Genomic DNA, 15,440 nt, shown 5'->3' with positions numbered 1-15,440 from the left:
TTTACTCCTATCGTTTCCTTTCACAGGTTATTCAAAATATTTATTGAGCTACTTACACTTGGACTTATAATGACACTCCAAAAGGCAGGGCCATACCTTGTTTTGATTACTGCTCTTTGTGTCTCGTCTTGGTTAAAAAGAAATTGGTTCTTTCTTTTGGCTTACCAATCTTGTTGTGAAGGATGGTGCAATATATCTTAGTAGCTGGCTGTGGTCTCTTCACCATTGTTTTTTCACCTTCCTTTTTTGTGCACATTTGGGGTGATTAGGATGAAAGACAAAATTTTGTCTTGTTTGTAGTTTTCCAATGGAGGAAGAGGAGGATTACTACTTGATCCTCGGCCTAATAGCTGGACTGCAAGGGGAGAATATCACTTCAGTTGCAGCAATACACAAAGCATACCATGCTCGAGCATTGGTTTGCCACCCTGAAAAAAGGCATGATGATCCTCTTGCAAGTAATTAAACTCTGTTGCGCTGATTGAATAAATGATTGTGTAGCTTGTCAAGATCTATCTAATGAAAAGATAGCTGCATCACCATGGTTTTGAGTTCAAGCCATATGTTCGATTCAACATATTTTGTTGCATAGTTTCCTAGTCATTTTTTGAGAAAACTGATTGCTGGTTTTATACATTTCACTCAAACTACATTGATACTATCTTTCTTTATAGCTGTTGAATTTCCTGAACTACAAAAGGCATATGATGTGTTATCTGATGAAAATCCTCGCAAAGCTTATGATGACCTGCTCAATGTCAAGAAGGCCAGATTAGAAAGAGAAAATCAGATCAGCTCCAAGCGAAGAAAGATGATGAAGGATCTCGCAGAGCGTGAGCATGCCTTTGAAGCCCAACATAAAGAAAAGGCTGAAGAAGAAAGGGCTTCCAAGCGTTTGCAAGAGAAAATAGCATGGATTTGTGGCATGCGTCGTTAAAAGGTTTCTCATGGCATGTTTCTTGAATCAGATAAACAGCTAAACACAGACAAGTCAATAACATTAGCCAAGGGAGTGGAAACGATAGACAGGTATCATGGCTGCCATGAGACAGTGGAGGTAGTGACTATTCTGCAGTTGATTGAAAAGTATTTTCCAGCGGTTTGGAAGGGTTGAAGACATTGTTATTCGACCAAAGAATGCCAATAAGAAAAGCTCTACATCGGTGGTTATGAGTTCAAAAGAAGAAGTGGTAAATACGATCAATGTAGACCTAGCCTGTCCTTGTTGTGGAATTTGATGTGCTTTGTTAGCTACTTTTAGTATGAGTAGTTTCTAATGTGCTTCTCGGCTTGTATGCTACCTATGATGTGAAAATAGTTTCTAATCCTGATCGCTTTCTGGCTTGGAGTAGGTTGCTGCCACAAAGAGTCATTGTGGAGATACTATAAATCCTTTGCTTGTTGTGCCTTTGGTAGCTCACAGTGCTTCGGGTGAAAACTTTGCCTCAGTAGTAGCTACTACATGAAATAGCACTCATGCAGAGGGGAGTTTGGGCAATATAATTGGTTCTGGTTACCATGACTATGAAGATGCCATTCTCAAAAAGATGCAAAAAGTAAGTTCTCACCGGCTTATCATCTACCATAGTTGCAACAGCTAGAACCGATAAATTTTCTGAAAAACTGAATGACATTCAGATTGCACCTAATGGAAAACTAGCAACAGTCAAATTGCACAATTCTATAGGTTCTCTCGTCAAAAAGAGCTATAATACAAGAAAAGTAATGAAGAAACTCTGCTCTATCTTGTCATTAGTCTTTAGTAGTTTGAACTTGGGTATGTTTAGGATCCTTGAATGTAGAATCAAAATAGGTTTGTTCTATTTTTAAAGGTCATTTGCTCTTAGGTACCTATTTAGTTTTGGTTTTTCGCCAGCCCCTTATATTATTAGAGTTAAATATTAATTAGTTAAATAAATGAATAACTAATTTAAAAATAACGAGAATAATTCTTTCCTTGTTGGTGTTTCATTTGTTTTATGATATGTGTATTGCTTTATCTTTGTTTCCTTGTGTTAACACGAGTGTTTCTTTTGTTTTGGATTTTTAACATAATTTAATTCCCGTCACAGACATCGGCCTTGGTAGGGGTAGGTTGTTGGGGTCTGTACGGCTCAGGTCAGATAGAGACAGGGTCCTTTGGGCCTGTTTGTAGGCCGCCTTTGAGAGGCACTGTTCGTGGCTATTACAGGGGGTGCGAGACAGTTTAGGCCTGCCCTCGGGCTCTTTTGCTTCTGCCAAGTGGTTGACACATGGGCACCACCTAGGTGCCTAGTTGGGGGGGGGGGGCAACCAGGCCCCTAACCATTCGGTGACTTGGCATTGGGTCGACAGCCTAGCCGGCTTGTTGGCCAGACTGGCTAAGAGGGTTTGATATTCCATTCAATGAAGCAATCATCTGCAGTCACAAAGGTCCTCATGCAAGAAACACATGCTCTTGAATAGACCCCTACATAGGCATTTGCCCAAATTTAGTGACGTTGCAGAGCTCTAGTGCATTTCCATAGCCCAAACTCTCGCCCCATAAAGGAGGAGACCACAGTCAAGTGTATTTGTTAAGGACATCTAATCCCCCTTTTGGATGCCACCTACAAGATCTTAGCTAAAGTCTTGAGTTTGTGGTTTGACCCCATCTAACTGACATTATCCATGATACTCGGACAGGTTTTGTCCAAGAACGCAGCAGCTTGAACAACATCTTCACTTTTAGGGAGGCTGTGGATTGGGCATGGGAGAAGTCTTAGCCTATCGTAGTCCTCCTCTTAGACTTCGAGAAGGCTTATGATAGGGTGGATTGATTTTTTTTGGAGGGCACCATGTAGAGAATGCCCAGGGAGTGTTCTTAGATGCTTGTTGGGATGGTATATGGGGAGGCCTTTCCTCTTTCCCATTCAGTGTGCCAAGCTGCACTCTTGCTCCATTTTTTCTCCTCTTTGTGTCTAGGCTATTTTCAGCGCTCTTAGGTGGTAGGCCTCACCGGGATGTGCCTTCCAATTTGGCAAGACGCTCTAGACTTAAAGTTTGCAGATGATACGGTCCTTTTTATGAGGACACATTAGAGAGAGTCTAGAGGGAGTTTGTACTGCCAGGCTTTTGGAGCCAAATATTAACTGGATCGAATTAGTCTTGTTGGTGTTTCACAAGGGCTTGGTGCATGCAACACAATCTCTTCTGATTCGACCCCAAGTGGAGTTGCAAGATTAGAGCCTTGGAAGATCTTGCTTCAACAAGGGCTTCTTAGGGATAACCCCTAGTCAGGAGGATAGTGGTAGCAATCTCATTGGTGGATCTTTGAGCGCCAGCCCCTTCTCTGGCATCCTGAGGTCTGTGATCAGGAGGGATACATATTGGCACAACAACAAATGCAGATTTTGTAGGGTGCAATGGGATAGTGGCTTGGCTAGATGCCTTGGATCGTTGAGCTAGAGCCCCCGAAACGGAGGCACATGCCAAGAGCCTCTCTCACCTGAGAGGGGCAGGTACGAGGATTTTGGAGCTATACGCGATGATCCCGCGTCCTATGGTCTATACAGAGTGGGGCCAAGACGGAAGGTGACCAGGGGACCCTGGATATGCTCAAGTGGCAAAGGATAAGGGTAGTACTCGAGTGGCAAAGGATAAGGTGACCAGGGGGCCCTGGATATGCTCAAGTGGCAAAGGATAAGGGTAGTACTCAAGTCCATGGCCCCTCCCTACGATTGGCCCTACATAGAGTGTCAGGGCCGTGCGTAAGGGTGTTGGAGTTTGCCACTTGATGTTCCAAATTAGAATTTGATTGGCCTTGGAGATGTATTCCTTGTGTACGCCTCTTTGTTTGAGCTTGGTTTAAGGCGGGTTTCACAGCCATCCGTGCGAACTTGCCTCGTGCAAGCTTGTCAGGGGTTTTCCACAACCGTTCGCTTGCCGTGCAAAAGAAGAATAAACTAGCAGGTAAGTGACGTGCAGGCAAGGAACAAAAGTTGGGCGGCGTCACAATCTTGGCCAAGAGAGTGTCTAACAGAATACTAGTGTATGATGTCTGATGATGTCATTTAATAAGCTTGGTGAAAGCGCATCAGCTCGTGGCGGACGTGCTCTCCGGCAGGCGAGCCCCTTTCTGTTGTGCAGAGATGATCAACAACCGCTAGGAGGAGATGCGTGCGAGGTCTCAACAAATCACAAAAGTAGGTTTTGCTCGAGAATTTGCCGATCTTTTTGCTAAAATATAACCAAATTGCCTAAAATTTTACAGAGTTTACAAAATTGAGAAAATATGTTTTAAGGGTGAAAATGAAGATGCTGCAGGTTCACTCAAAACCCTAATTTTGGGTTGTGAGTGAAAAAGGGGGACAAAATATCTGAGCAACTGAACTGACTCTTTTGTTCATCATCATCTTCTTCATCTTCTTCATTTCAATTTTTACATCTCATTCTGATGCATTTCTTGCTTCAATCTCCGTAGAATTTCTTCCATTTCCCCTCCTTTCGATCGTCGATTCCGTTTCGATCGATCCCTTCCATCTTCCTGCCTTCCGAAAATCCGTCCCTTTGATGGATTGACCTCCTCCCATGGAAATTAAATGGCCCCGAGAACACTCCCAATGGCTCTCCAATGTCCGAACCATGCAGCGCCGCATCAAAGATCGCCTCCGCATCACCTCCTCCTCCTACGTTTTCCTGCGCCAAATGCAGCGCTCCGGCAAGGCTGTCGCTTACGCCAAGGCTACTGGCCTCGTCGGAGCTCGAGTCTTTAAAGGAAACGTCGTCTTTTCCCGGGCTTTGCACAACATCGCTAGGCAGCTGAGGTCCACTCTGAAGCTCGCAGCGGGAGCAGGCTCTGGGGAATTCGTGGATGCATCCGTCTCTAGAAACCGGCTGACGGACACCCTGGACTCGCCCGGATCGCCGATCAGGGGCGGTATCACTGAACGGACAGGTTGTGCTTACAGGATTCTGACGAAACTGCATCTAATTTAGTGGTTATTTTACTCGAAAAGCCTAATATTGGAGGATGCGACGTGCAGAAGCCAATTACAAGGCCATTTTTGGGGAGAACTCTCATGTTGTCCGTTTGCTACAGGCTGTGGCCTTACCTATCATTGGAAATGTTTGCCGTGTATTTATGCACGGTTTCAACCATACAGAGGTACACTCAACCAGTTCTGCTGTCGAACATCATATGTCGAATCACTTCTGTGTTCGTCATTATCGTTAGTAATTCTCATAGAAAACAGCTTGAATGTTACCCTTGAAGCGCAGCTTACAACTTGGCAGCATAATCTTCAATGTGTTAACTGTACTTGGGCATGGTTCTGGATTCATCTACTTATGTATCTGTTACGTGTTCTTTACTGACAACATATTTTAAAGAACGAATTTATTTTGACAGGTTTATGGTGCCGAGAAATTCGTCGATGCAATATTACATCGCCCTGAAGGTCAGGCACTCATCACTGTAAGTGCACATTTTCTTATTCTAAGGCTGCTCATACTCATCGGTTCTCTATTGTATTCTCTTCTAGGAGCCTTTTGAATTGGTCAGGATAGCCAATACGTGTAAATACTCATCCGTACTCTAGGATTTGTCCTCGAGTATTGGGTAGATCAATCCTTGAAATGGGCATTAGGCATATGAACTCTTATTTTATTTGAAGAGCTCACGAAGTATGGAGATTGTTAGCTATGTGTAGAAGACTGGAGCAAGTTTTAGCGCTATCATGCTTAAAGGTATGGGATTACTTTCAATAGTGTGGGAATTTTGTTTCGCCCCAGTGGTATGGAAAGTTTCTTGCAACTGCTTACGTGATATCTTGTGGACTGAACTTCCTTCGTGGAAGTCACCTTCACGGGGCAACCGCCCTTCATACAGAACACTGGTCTCTTTGGATGCCTGTGCGTGCACGAAGAGGCTGTGTGTGAAGAGGCAAGGAGACCAAGGAGACTTGAATATTCAGCAGGCCTTTGCAAGGATGTACAAACCTGCTCTGCTGCATTACTCAGGAGTCATTTATATGCGCGCAGAGACCTTGCCCTGTAGCTTTCCAACAAGCATTCACATCAGTGAGAGAGAATGATAGTCTGTAGCAAGACTAACAATTGGATATTCTACCTGAACTGACCCTCCCGCTCGGAGTTGGCGTCATGTTTCGTTAGATCTATATGATAGGTCTGCTGATGTGCCCGTCGTGGCTTGATTTGTCACGCCCTCCATTAAGTGATGGATGCTTGAGTTCCAGTTCCCATTTGGCCTCTTGAGGTATACGTGGTTGTGCCAGTGTATTTGCCATTGTTTCCTTTATGCAGCATCCCAAGTGAAACACCCCATACAAGGTTAGCCTCAGCCAACTGGGACGGGCAAAGCTGATCTCGGCCATCAATGGTTAGCCGATCCCTGCAAGGGTCACCCCCGAGCTAGAGGTCATTCAACGTGTTATGTTTCGGTTGAATGTGACCTTGGAAGGATCAATCGATAGAAGTCTTTAGAGAGACCATAAGAGGTAATTGGGTTTTGTAAGTTGTACATATTGGTTTAATTTGATGTATGAAACCGTGTGGTTGATGTTTGGTTTGTGGATTACAGGTGCAAGGGGACTAGTTGGTATTGGCTATAGGGGGTTATGAGAGTACACTATGGGGAGGAGCATAAGGGATGGCCACGTGGCAAGATGCCAAGTGTGGTAAGGAGCTTCTAGGGTAAAAGGGGCTCACACAAGTGAAAGGACGGTTCTGGAAAGAAATATGCAAAGTGTGTATGCAAGTAGTGTTTGCTGTTTATGTGTGTCGTCTGATTGGGTGATGATACACCTTGCATACTTGTTGCAGCGATATAGATTTGTGTGTTTGTTTGGTTGGGTTTTGGTGAGTCTTGGTGGAAGTGAAGATGTTTTGTGCCTTTTATTGACGAAGGAATTGCAGAAGGTCACTTATCGTGGGTGGCAATGTAGTTGAGTTGGTTTGTGCTGCGCTGGGGGGCTTGCATTTGTAAGCATTTTTGCTTAGATGTCGCAGCTTGAGTGAAAAGAGTGTGGACTACATTTTGATTAGCCTTCTCCGTTAGTGCCAGCCTTTGTCACGGCTGAGTCTGCCCTTCACATCCGGAGTGCTGACAGAAACTCAGTATGAAGACCTTTGTATAAATGGATGCCCAAGTATGTGGGGGTGTGTGGTTTTGTATGTTTGAGAGCATATGTTTATACTATGGTCTACACCCACCCTTGGGCTCTGATGACAGCGGTGGGGATGCCATATTAGCTAGTCCCTGCTATGCGTGATGGAGTTTATGGTTGTCAACCTGGTGACTATAATGAGATTGAAATTGCAGTAAATTTTGTGCTTTAGAGGATGAGTTGAGCATGTTTTTGAGAATATGTTGTGTGTGTGTGTGTAGTGAATTGATGCGCCATTCATGAGAGTTCTTTTTGGGTCCTGCACTAACTAGAGCATGTCTTGGCAGATTTGGTTTATAGAATAAGTGTAGCTATAAGGAGTTATGTAGAGTCGCACAAGCCATAGGTTGAGAGGCGACTTGCATGTGTGTGTCACCGTGTGTGTTTTTATTTTTGCAAGAAAAGGAAACTTCTATTAATGCTTGAAAAACACCATACAAATCAGCTTCCAAGAGGAGCTAAGGATGGTAATACAAATGGAAAGAGCCCGGCTGTCAGAAGAGAACCCAGCCTATGTCTAGAGATCGTAGCTCACTGCCTAGGGAATCTCTAGAGCAGGGGCTAGCATCCAGGGTGGTGGTCTATACATCCAGTGGATCTCCACTGTGGAAAGGGTGTAGAAAACTCCTGCAGGCCAGGCCTTGCAAAACGCTCCTGTGTCTTGGTAATCACTCTCGATCCAGGAGTACTGTGCTCCCAAATAGCGCTCAAGGTAAATATGATGTCTTGCCAGATGGCCAGGAGGGTAGCCGTCCAAGTGATCTGCGACCCTAATGTTCCAGGCAGTAATGCTGGACATTGTCTCCCAAACCTTTGGTGAGGGCGTTGGGCGAACCCGGGAGATGAAAATCTGCAGCCTGACAGAAATGCAGATCTGCAACCCGGAATTGTGCTTCCTCGAAAAATGTATGTCGACTCTCTTCTTTGACAATAGTACAAGGCAAGAAAATTCTGCGAAAAGAGGAAGACCAGATTCATTGAGGTTGCAGAAATCATCGCTGTCATTTGCAGAGAATAGGCAAGTCTTCACAAGAGACTCTGCAGGTCTTTAGAAACCCAGTATAGCTGCTTATGCTTGGGCACTGATGATGACATAAGTGTTGCTTTGCTTGCTAAGTATATCTTCCTTTTGTTTTTCATAAAGGTTTTGTTTACCTCTTTTTTCTTCTCTTTCATTTTCTCTTTTATTTTCTGTGTAGATTTTTGATCTTTAGAACAAAAAAATCTAAATTTGTATGATTGGACTTATTCTAGTCTTACAAAGGTATATATAAGTCTTCACAAGTAGTCGGAGCTTGAATGAGGAGAATGTGGATTTCTTTTTGATTAGCCTTCTCCTTTAGTGCTAGCCTTTGTCACGGCTGAGTTTGCCCTTCACCTCTGGAGTGCCGACAGAAACTCAGTACGAAGACCTTGTATAAGTAGATGCTCAAGTATGTGTGGGGGTGTGGATTTGTATATGTGAGAGCATATGTTTATATTGTGGCCTACAACCACTGTTGGGCGCTGATGATGTCAGTGGGGATGTCGTAGTAGCTACTCCCTGCTATGCGTGATGAGTTTATGGTTTCAACCTTATGAATGACTATCATGAGATTGAAACTGCACACTGTGTTGTGTTTTTAAAGGACGAGTTTGGTCATCTTCCTGGATTCATCTAGATATATATAGATATAAGAAACTACTGAATGTCGATGAGCTTTTGGCAAAGCTCTGATATCACCTGTTGGTGATAAGGCAAACTACGGAGGCTCGAAGTAGACAATCAAGGCAAAGAGATAGGAGCAAGTAATTGATCTTTCCATCACAAGATGCTTTCTTAAATAGGCGTACAACATCTCTTCATCCATACAAGTACATGTGTCACTTTCATTGATGCAATCCTCTGTGTATCGGTTGATAATGAAAGACCTCAACCACCTTGATTTACATGGTGCCACACGTGAACAAAGTCGTACTTTGTCTTTGTGATTGTTCTTAATGAGTCTGAGAGGCCTTTGGGCTCTCCTGTCACTTACTTTGTGTCACATATCTTTTTTGACTTCAAAAGACGTTAACAAATCTCTCTCTTTGCTTTAGCCTTTTTGGACAGATTTTAGATAGGGGTAAGTATATCTTTGCAACATCATCTTTTCTTTTCTCAAAGTTATTACATGCACAAGTTTCTCTAAGCTAAAAGATCCCCCCCCCCCCTTTCCCTCCCCCCCTCTTGCCACATACGCACACACATGCATGTGAAACACCCACCTCCTTGCTGTTCAGTTCCTCTTATTTTAATGCTTAATACTTCATGTTGGTATGTTCCAAGGCATGGAAAAGGCTATGGCTGCAATAAGACCTTTTCAAAGAGCTAACTTTTTCTACTTATCTAGGTGAGCAATCATGTGGCATCCATGGATGATCCACTGGTCTTAGCTGCAATGCTGCCACCCCAGTTGTTATTAGATGCCAACTGCCTAAGGTGGACACTTTGTGCAACAGATCGGTGTTTTACCAATGCTGCCACTTCTGCATTCTTTCGTTGCGTTAAAGTTCTGCCACTTGCTCGTGGAGGTGGTGTTTATCAGAAGGTAATCTTTTTTGTCATCAGTATAAGAGGTGCATATGAAGTGCGATGTGCAATTTTGTGTAAAATAATTGTTAATAAACTGCCTGTCTTTTCAGTATTCAGTAGAATGTGATTTTGTTGTTTTGGTGTCTCTTGAATGCAAGCCTAAATCTGAAAATTCTCAATCAGTGTAGAAATTTGACAAATAGGTTCTATAGCCTTTGAGTCTCTTATTAGCATCAAAGATAGAGGTTCCTTTAGTCTTTTATGCTTTAAATAATTTATTCATTTTGTCATTCTTTCTTTCATTCAGACATGAGAGAGTGAGAGAGAGAGAGAGAGAGAGAGAGAGAGAGAGAGAGAGAGGTTTTATTCTGTTTTTTAAACTTTTTAAACTTTTTAAAAGTTATTTTTTGGGTCTCTTTTGTTTCTTGATTTGTTTGTTTATTTTTCTTTTTCACCTTCTTCCTTTCTTCTTGATTTCTCATTATCTTTCCCTTTTGTTTAATTTTGGGTTTGCCCAAGAGACTCCACGGGTCTTTAGAAACCCAGTATAGCTGCTTATGCTTGGGCATTGATGACGACATAAGCGTTGTTTTGCTTGCTAGGTATGTCTTACCATTTGTTTTTATTTTACTTCATTTTTTGTTTGCTCTTTTTTCTTCTCTTTCGTTTTCTCTTTTATTTTCATTGTAGAATTTTGGACTTTAGAATAACAAAAATCTGAATTTGTATGGTTGGATATGTTCTAGTCTTATTTTTGAATTCAATCAATCTCAATATTCCATGTCAACAATTTTTAGGAAAGGAGAGATGCAAACAGACTTCTCATTATATCCATGGAGAATAAGGTTCAAAGAAATATAAACACACACAAGGATTGGGTGTGAATGGGACCATCCCCCACAAGGGTTGGTTATTTGGTATATTGCCTTGCCCTTGCAAAATAACCCCCCTAGTAGGATACTAGGGTTGGTTATTTTGTCTCCTATAACAATCTAGGTGGAAGCGTGCAAATATCATACCAAAGGCACGACTAGCTATAACCTCACCAAGCCCAACCTAGCACCAATGAGGTGATGATCCCAAAAGTTATCTCAAGTGCCTTGCTCTACGCATATCCTTTGTAAAAACAAGCTTGTAATGGGTTGAGTGTCAATTTGCAAACTAAAGGGCACACCTTGTTATTGTGCTCGTGGAGCAAGTGGTCGAACAAGGACGGGGCTTGTACCTCAATGAGGAAAGATGAATCTAGACATGGGGATAGTAGTTTAAGTGCCCAAATTTAAAGTTGTATATTCCAGAAAGATGGATTCAAAGATCTAAGGGTTGAAAATACAGGTAAATTCTGGACTTGAAAACTTGGTTTCACACCCTCAGCTCTCCATTGGGTGAAATTCTAATGATTATGTTGTTAATTTAAGAAAATGTACAAAAAGATTCGTAGTGTTGGAGCTAAGGGCTGGTGCACTGAGGTGAGGATAGGCAGGGTGCTGTTAAAATGAATGGCGCTTTTTCGCTACTTGTTCAGCGCATTTGACACGTCTGCTCTTCCCGTGGAGCAACTCACATCTCCCTGTTTTGCATACTCAGTGATGAAACCCTGTTTGGGTGCTGTTAAAATGAATGGCGCTTTTTCGCTACTTGTTCAGCGCATTTGACACGTCTGCTCTTCCCGTGGAGCAACTCACATCTCCCTGTTTTGCATACTCAGTGATGAAACCCTGTTTGAATACACATGTTCACTCATCTTATTTATTAGGTGGCTTTTTGTCATACAAATAAGGGCTCTCTCTCTGCAAAATATATGATCTTGGAGCTCTCTGCACTGATGCGTTTTTTGTAGTAGCTGAATTGTCTGATTTTGTTTCCTATTTCCTTGTAAGCTCTCTTCTTCATTTTACTCGCAGCATATTGCGTCCTCCTGAGGTTTTGGTTAGAAGCTCTTCTCCATCTCATCTATTGACCCATTCGTTGCTGAATACCAGTCTGCAATAATCTGCTCTTAATGCTTTGTGCAATTAAACCTTTCTTTTTTGGGGTCGGGGGGGAAGTCTCTGCTCAGGCAGCTTCAAGTTTTTCTTCTCTTTCGTTTTCTCTTTTATTTTCAATGTAAAAATTTGGACTTTAGAACAACAAAAAACTAATTTGTACGGTTGGATATATTCTAATCTTACAAAGGTATCTGTGGTAGGGGAGCCACATTATACGATTCTTCTGCTCTCACTATGAAATGCTGTGTCTTGGTGCAAATGTTGTTCTGTTTCTAAGATTTGTAATGCATGTCCCCAATCCTGTCATCGATGTCTTGTACATTTTGTTGGTCACTCTTTCCCAATCCCCTATGGCTGCCCACCCAGGCAAAATTTTTGGTTTTTGAAAGGAAAACCCTCATCCGACAAAGAGAGTTTGGTGGTTTGTTTGGAAATGCGTGGCTAACTTGATAACGTCTGAGTTGTCTATCTGGCAGGGCATTGATTTAGCAGTAGAAAAATTAAACAGAGGTGACTGGGTACACATTTTCCCTGAAGGGAGTCGCTCTCGAGATGGAGGAAAGACTATCCAGAGTGCAAAAAGAGGAATTGGAAGGTGAACCTAAACTTTGATTTTGTGAATTTTTTTTTTGGTTTTTTTTTTGGGGGTGTGGTGGCTATGATTTCTCAAGTAAACAATTGAGATTTGTTCTTTGAAAAAAGTTTGTTTGTGTTTGGGTCCATGTGTAGGTTGGTGCTTGATGCTGGTAAAGTACCTCTGGTTGTTCCCTTTGTGCATTCAGGGATGCAAGAAGTTATGCCAATTGGCAGTAAGTTTCCATCAATACGGAAAAAAGTGAGTTTTGAAGGCCTTTTCTTGGTTGTCTTGTGTGTGTGAGCAATTGCTTTAAAAGATGGTTTTTTCTGAACCCTTTATTTATTTTTTGGGGCCGGGGGCTGTGTATGGAATGCATGCTAGGTTATAGTGCTCGTTGGTGATCCTATCGAAATGGATGATCTTGTGGCATCGTTTGAAAAGAACGAACTCCCAAGAGCTGCACTATATGAAGCAATAGCCTTGCGTGTGGGTCAGCATCTAAAATGTCTAAAGACAGAGCTTGACCGACTTGTTTTGAGCAGTAGTGGTGTTACAGAGCAGCAGCAGTTGCCCATCTCAAGAGAAACAGATGGTGACTGGAGAACAGCTGAAATCAGACCTGAAGAAGTGGTCAGCAGGGGAAATACTGTGCAGAAGTACCTGAAACAGAGTCACGCTCATGACCGTGAAGATGTAATTAACCAGTGTAGTGAGGACTTAAGACCAAGAAAGTCACCAATAGAGATGGTAGAAGAAGCATGGTTATTGGAGAGTAGACTTTTGCCTGGGTTAGGTTTGAGTACCCTGCAAGAAGGGATAGTAACAAGGCTTCATAGATTTTTGGATCCAGCAGTTTTTGTAGGTTTTGCTGCACAGGGATCACTTAGATGCAGTTGCTACTGGGGAACTGGGGGAGCAATGTTGAGGAACTAGTCACTTGCAATGCATTTAGAGAAACTCCTCTTCTACCATCTGTAGCATTTAATTTATTACATGTCATGCAAGGTGTGAAGTGCTCATGATGGGGTAAAATTGTGCATGCATGCGCGATGTATCTTTGCCTGCAAATGGTTTTGTTGTTCTCATCAGCATGCTTTAGATCTTTGCACATCACACAAATTTGCAAATGTGCCTTTTTGGGTATGTGTGTTTGTATTCTGGCAGTCTATAAAGTATATGGTTTTGGCTTAGTTTCTAAGCAGTTCTGCTTGCCTGGGACTGCAGTTGGATAGGGCTAGAAGAGGTTACAGCAGAAATTTGGTTTTGAATTAAGTTGAAACACATGGTATGTCCTTACGAACAAAATGAGGTTAGTGTGGTGAAGGTTGTCCTTGTGACCAAAATGATTCTGTTGCTAGGTTTGATATGCTGGTTGATTTGGATTTTTGTGAGAACAATGTTTATGAAAAACATAAGAGAATCCTAGCATAAAGCAATTTCAATTTACCACATACCAATTTGAATTTTGCACATAGCATTTTTCATTTTGCATATAGCACTTTACATTTAGCACATAATCACATGTATAGTGTGGGGGGAGAGTTGGCACACTTCCTCTGCAAAAATTATAAGACCAAGGAACGTGCCCATCCTTGGATTCATATCAGTTTCCATTTAGTACATAGCATTTTATATATAGCGTGTAGCAATTTGAATTTGGCATATAACACTTTGCATTTGGTACCTTGAGTTTGCTCGACCATTGGCCCTTTCCTTGAGCGACGCCCAAGGCTAGAAGCTTGTTGTGGGGATAGCTCGATGCTAGAACTTGGAGTACTTGCGGTGGGCTGGATGTTAGACTTTGGAATGCTTGTAGTGCTGTTGATGCCAGTTATGTTGTCAATATTAGGATCCGGTTTGGGTACATCGATAGGCCTAGTTTGCGCTAGCATGGGTGACTTGCTCGAGCTAACATCAAAGTACTTGGGAGCGGGGTGTCGTGGATAGCGGATGTGCAAATCTAAACAAGGTTGTGTGCGAATCGCATGAGTCGAGAAAAATATACTGTTGACATTCGTGATAGTGATTGAGGAAGGCGAAATCATTGCATGCCATAGCGTGATCGATCGTGAGTATTCCATGCCCCTACCTTGTTATGGAGTAACAACCCATGATGCAGAAGGGTAGTACTTGCCATCGCACATCATCTTAGCAAGACACTTATCCAACGTTGCTTCAAGCCTAGATCCCATTTTGTACTTCTAATACATGAATGCCCTCTCGAAAATTATTGAACTAGTCAAGCAAACACAACTCCTCACATCATCTGTGCCATATAGTATATAAAGGTCCATGCCAGTTTGTAGGTCCTTGGCACTGTCTGGAAGTGCGATTGCCCAAAATTCTTCATGCAGTGGCTCAACATGCCATGGAATGTATGAGATTCTTTTGCTTTAGGCTTCTACACATGATCAAGCCTCCGATTGGATGGTTCTTGTCCCAACCTATGTATCTTTGGATAGGCCGGTTCACTCCGCAGATGCTCTTGGTAGTAATCTGGCGAACTATTTGTAGATGTAGGTGAAATAATATGCCCCCCTCTCGATAGCGAAAAGATTCGAGACATGACTCTGACCAAAGTCGCTCTCGATTGGGCAGGACACCAAGGTCAATATTAGCCCCATCGACTCCTACTATGATCGTGAGCTTGTAAACCTAACCTTGGATGTGTCTGGCTTGGCGGCAGAGACTAGCTTCTTGGGCCTTCCCCTTGATCTTTTAACGAGGTTCGGAGTTTTAAAAAAAATACAAATGAGCCACAACCCATTTCCACGAAGTAACTACAGGGCATTCTACATTTCTCATTATTTTATTATACCATTATTATGTTGAGGGGGACATAAATCATAGGGCGGATATAATTGCCAGGTTTACCATTATGTCAATATCTTGAGGCATGAACCAATCTAACACTAAATCAATGGCACCGTTAAGCTGAACACTGGTCATCAAATTTAACAAAGGAAAGTCTACCATTTTCGGGACCATCCAATTTCATCGGCAAGCTTTGCATTCAATATAAAGGCAACATAGACATTCTCATTCTCTATACTTGTCGTTCATATTCGTTGCTAAGTCATTATGGAGGTTGTCATCGTTGAATCACGTAACCATCAGTGCCCAAAAACCCATATAGTGGGTCGTTGCACTAGCACTCCAAAATGCATATAGTGGCA

At 42.5% G+C, this 15,440-nt stretch overlaps 1 protein-coding gene and 1 pseudogene across 1 annotated transcript; both read left to right on the top strand.

The window, feature by feature from the left end:
* The first annotated feature begins 307 nt into the window (after positions 1-307).
* On the top strand, positions 308-4,127 carry LOC147882745 (uncharacterized; annotated as a pseudogene).
* Positions 4,128-4,335: 208 nt separating this feature from the next.
* On the top strand, positions 4,336-13,457 carry LOC147882744 (Phospholipid/glycerol acyltransferase family protein). Its single transcript, XM_087401012.1, has 7 exons — positions 4,336-4,915; positions 5,004-5,125; positions 5,369-5,434; positions 9,518-9,715; positions 12,164-12,282; positions 12,417-12,522; positions 12,646-13,457. The coding sequence occupies exons 1-7, from the start codon at positions 4,549-4,551 to the stop codon at positions 13,195-13,197; spliced, it is 1,530 nt and encodes a 509-aa protein (XP_087257138.1). The 5' UTR covers positions 4,336-4,548; the 3' UTR covers positions 13,198-13,457.
* Positions 13,458-15,440: the final 1,983 nt, after the last annotated feature.

Source organism: Dipteris shenzhenensis, chromosome 29 (assembly GCF_047967505.1).
Source record: "Dipteris shenzhenensis isolate YYH24624 ecotype China chromosome 29, Dip_SZ_1.0, whole genome shotgun sequence".
NCBI lineage: Eukaryota > Viridiplantae > Streptophyta > Polypodiopsida > Gleicheniales > Dipteridaceae > Dipteris > Dipteris shenzhenensis.
The sequence above is the reverse complement of the archived record's forward strand: the minus strand, read 5'-3'. Positions and strand labels throughout refer to the sequence as shown.

What these genes read in the sequence shown, in the direction of transcription:
- LOC147882744 (XM_087401012.1), top strand. Translation starts at nt 4,549, where the DNA reads ATGGAAATTAAATGGCCCCGAGAACACTCCCAATGGCTCTCCAATGTC. An exon ending in CGGTATCACTGAACGGACAG is followed by an intron (nt 4,916 to 5,003) that starts GTTGTGCTTACA and finishes TGCGACGTGCAG; the next exon opens with AAGCCAATTACAAGGCCATT. An exon ending in ACGGTTTCAACCATACAGAG is followed by an intron (nt 5,126 to 5,368) that starts GTACACTCAACC and finishes TTATTTTGACAG; the next exon opens with GTTTATGGTGCCGAGAAATT.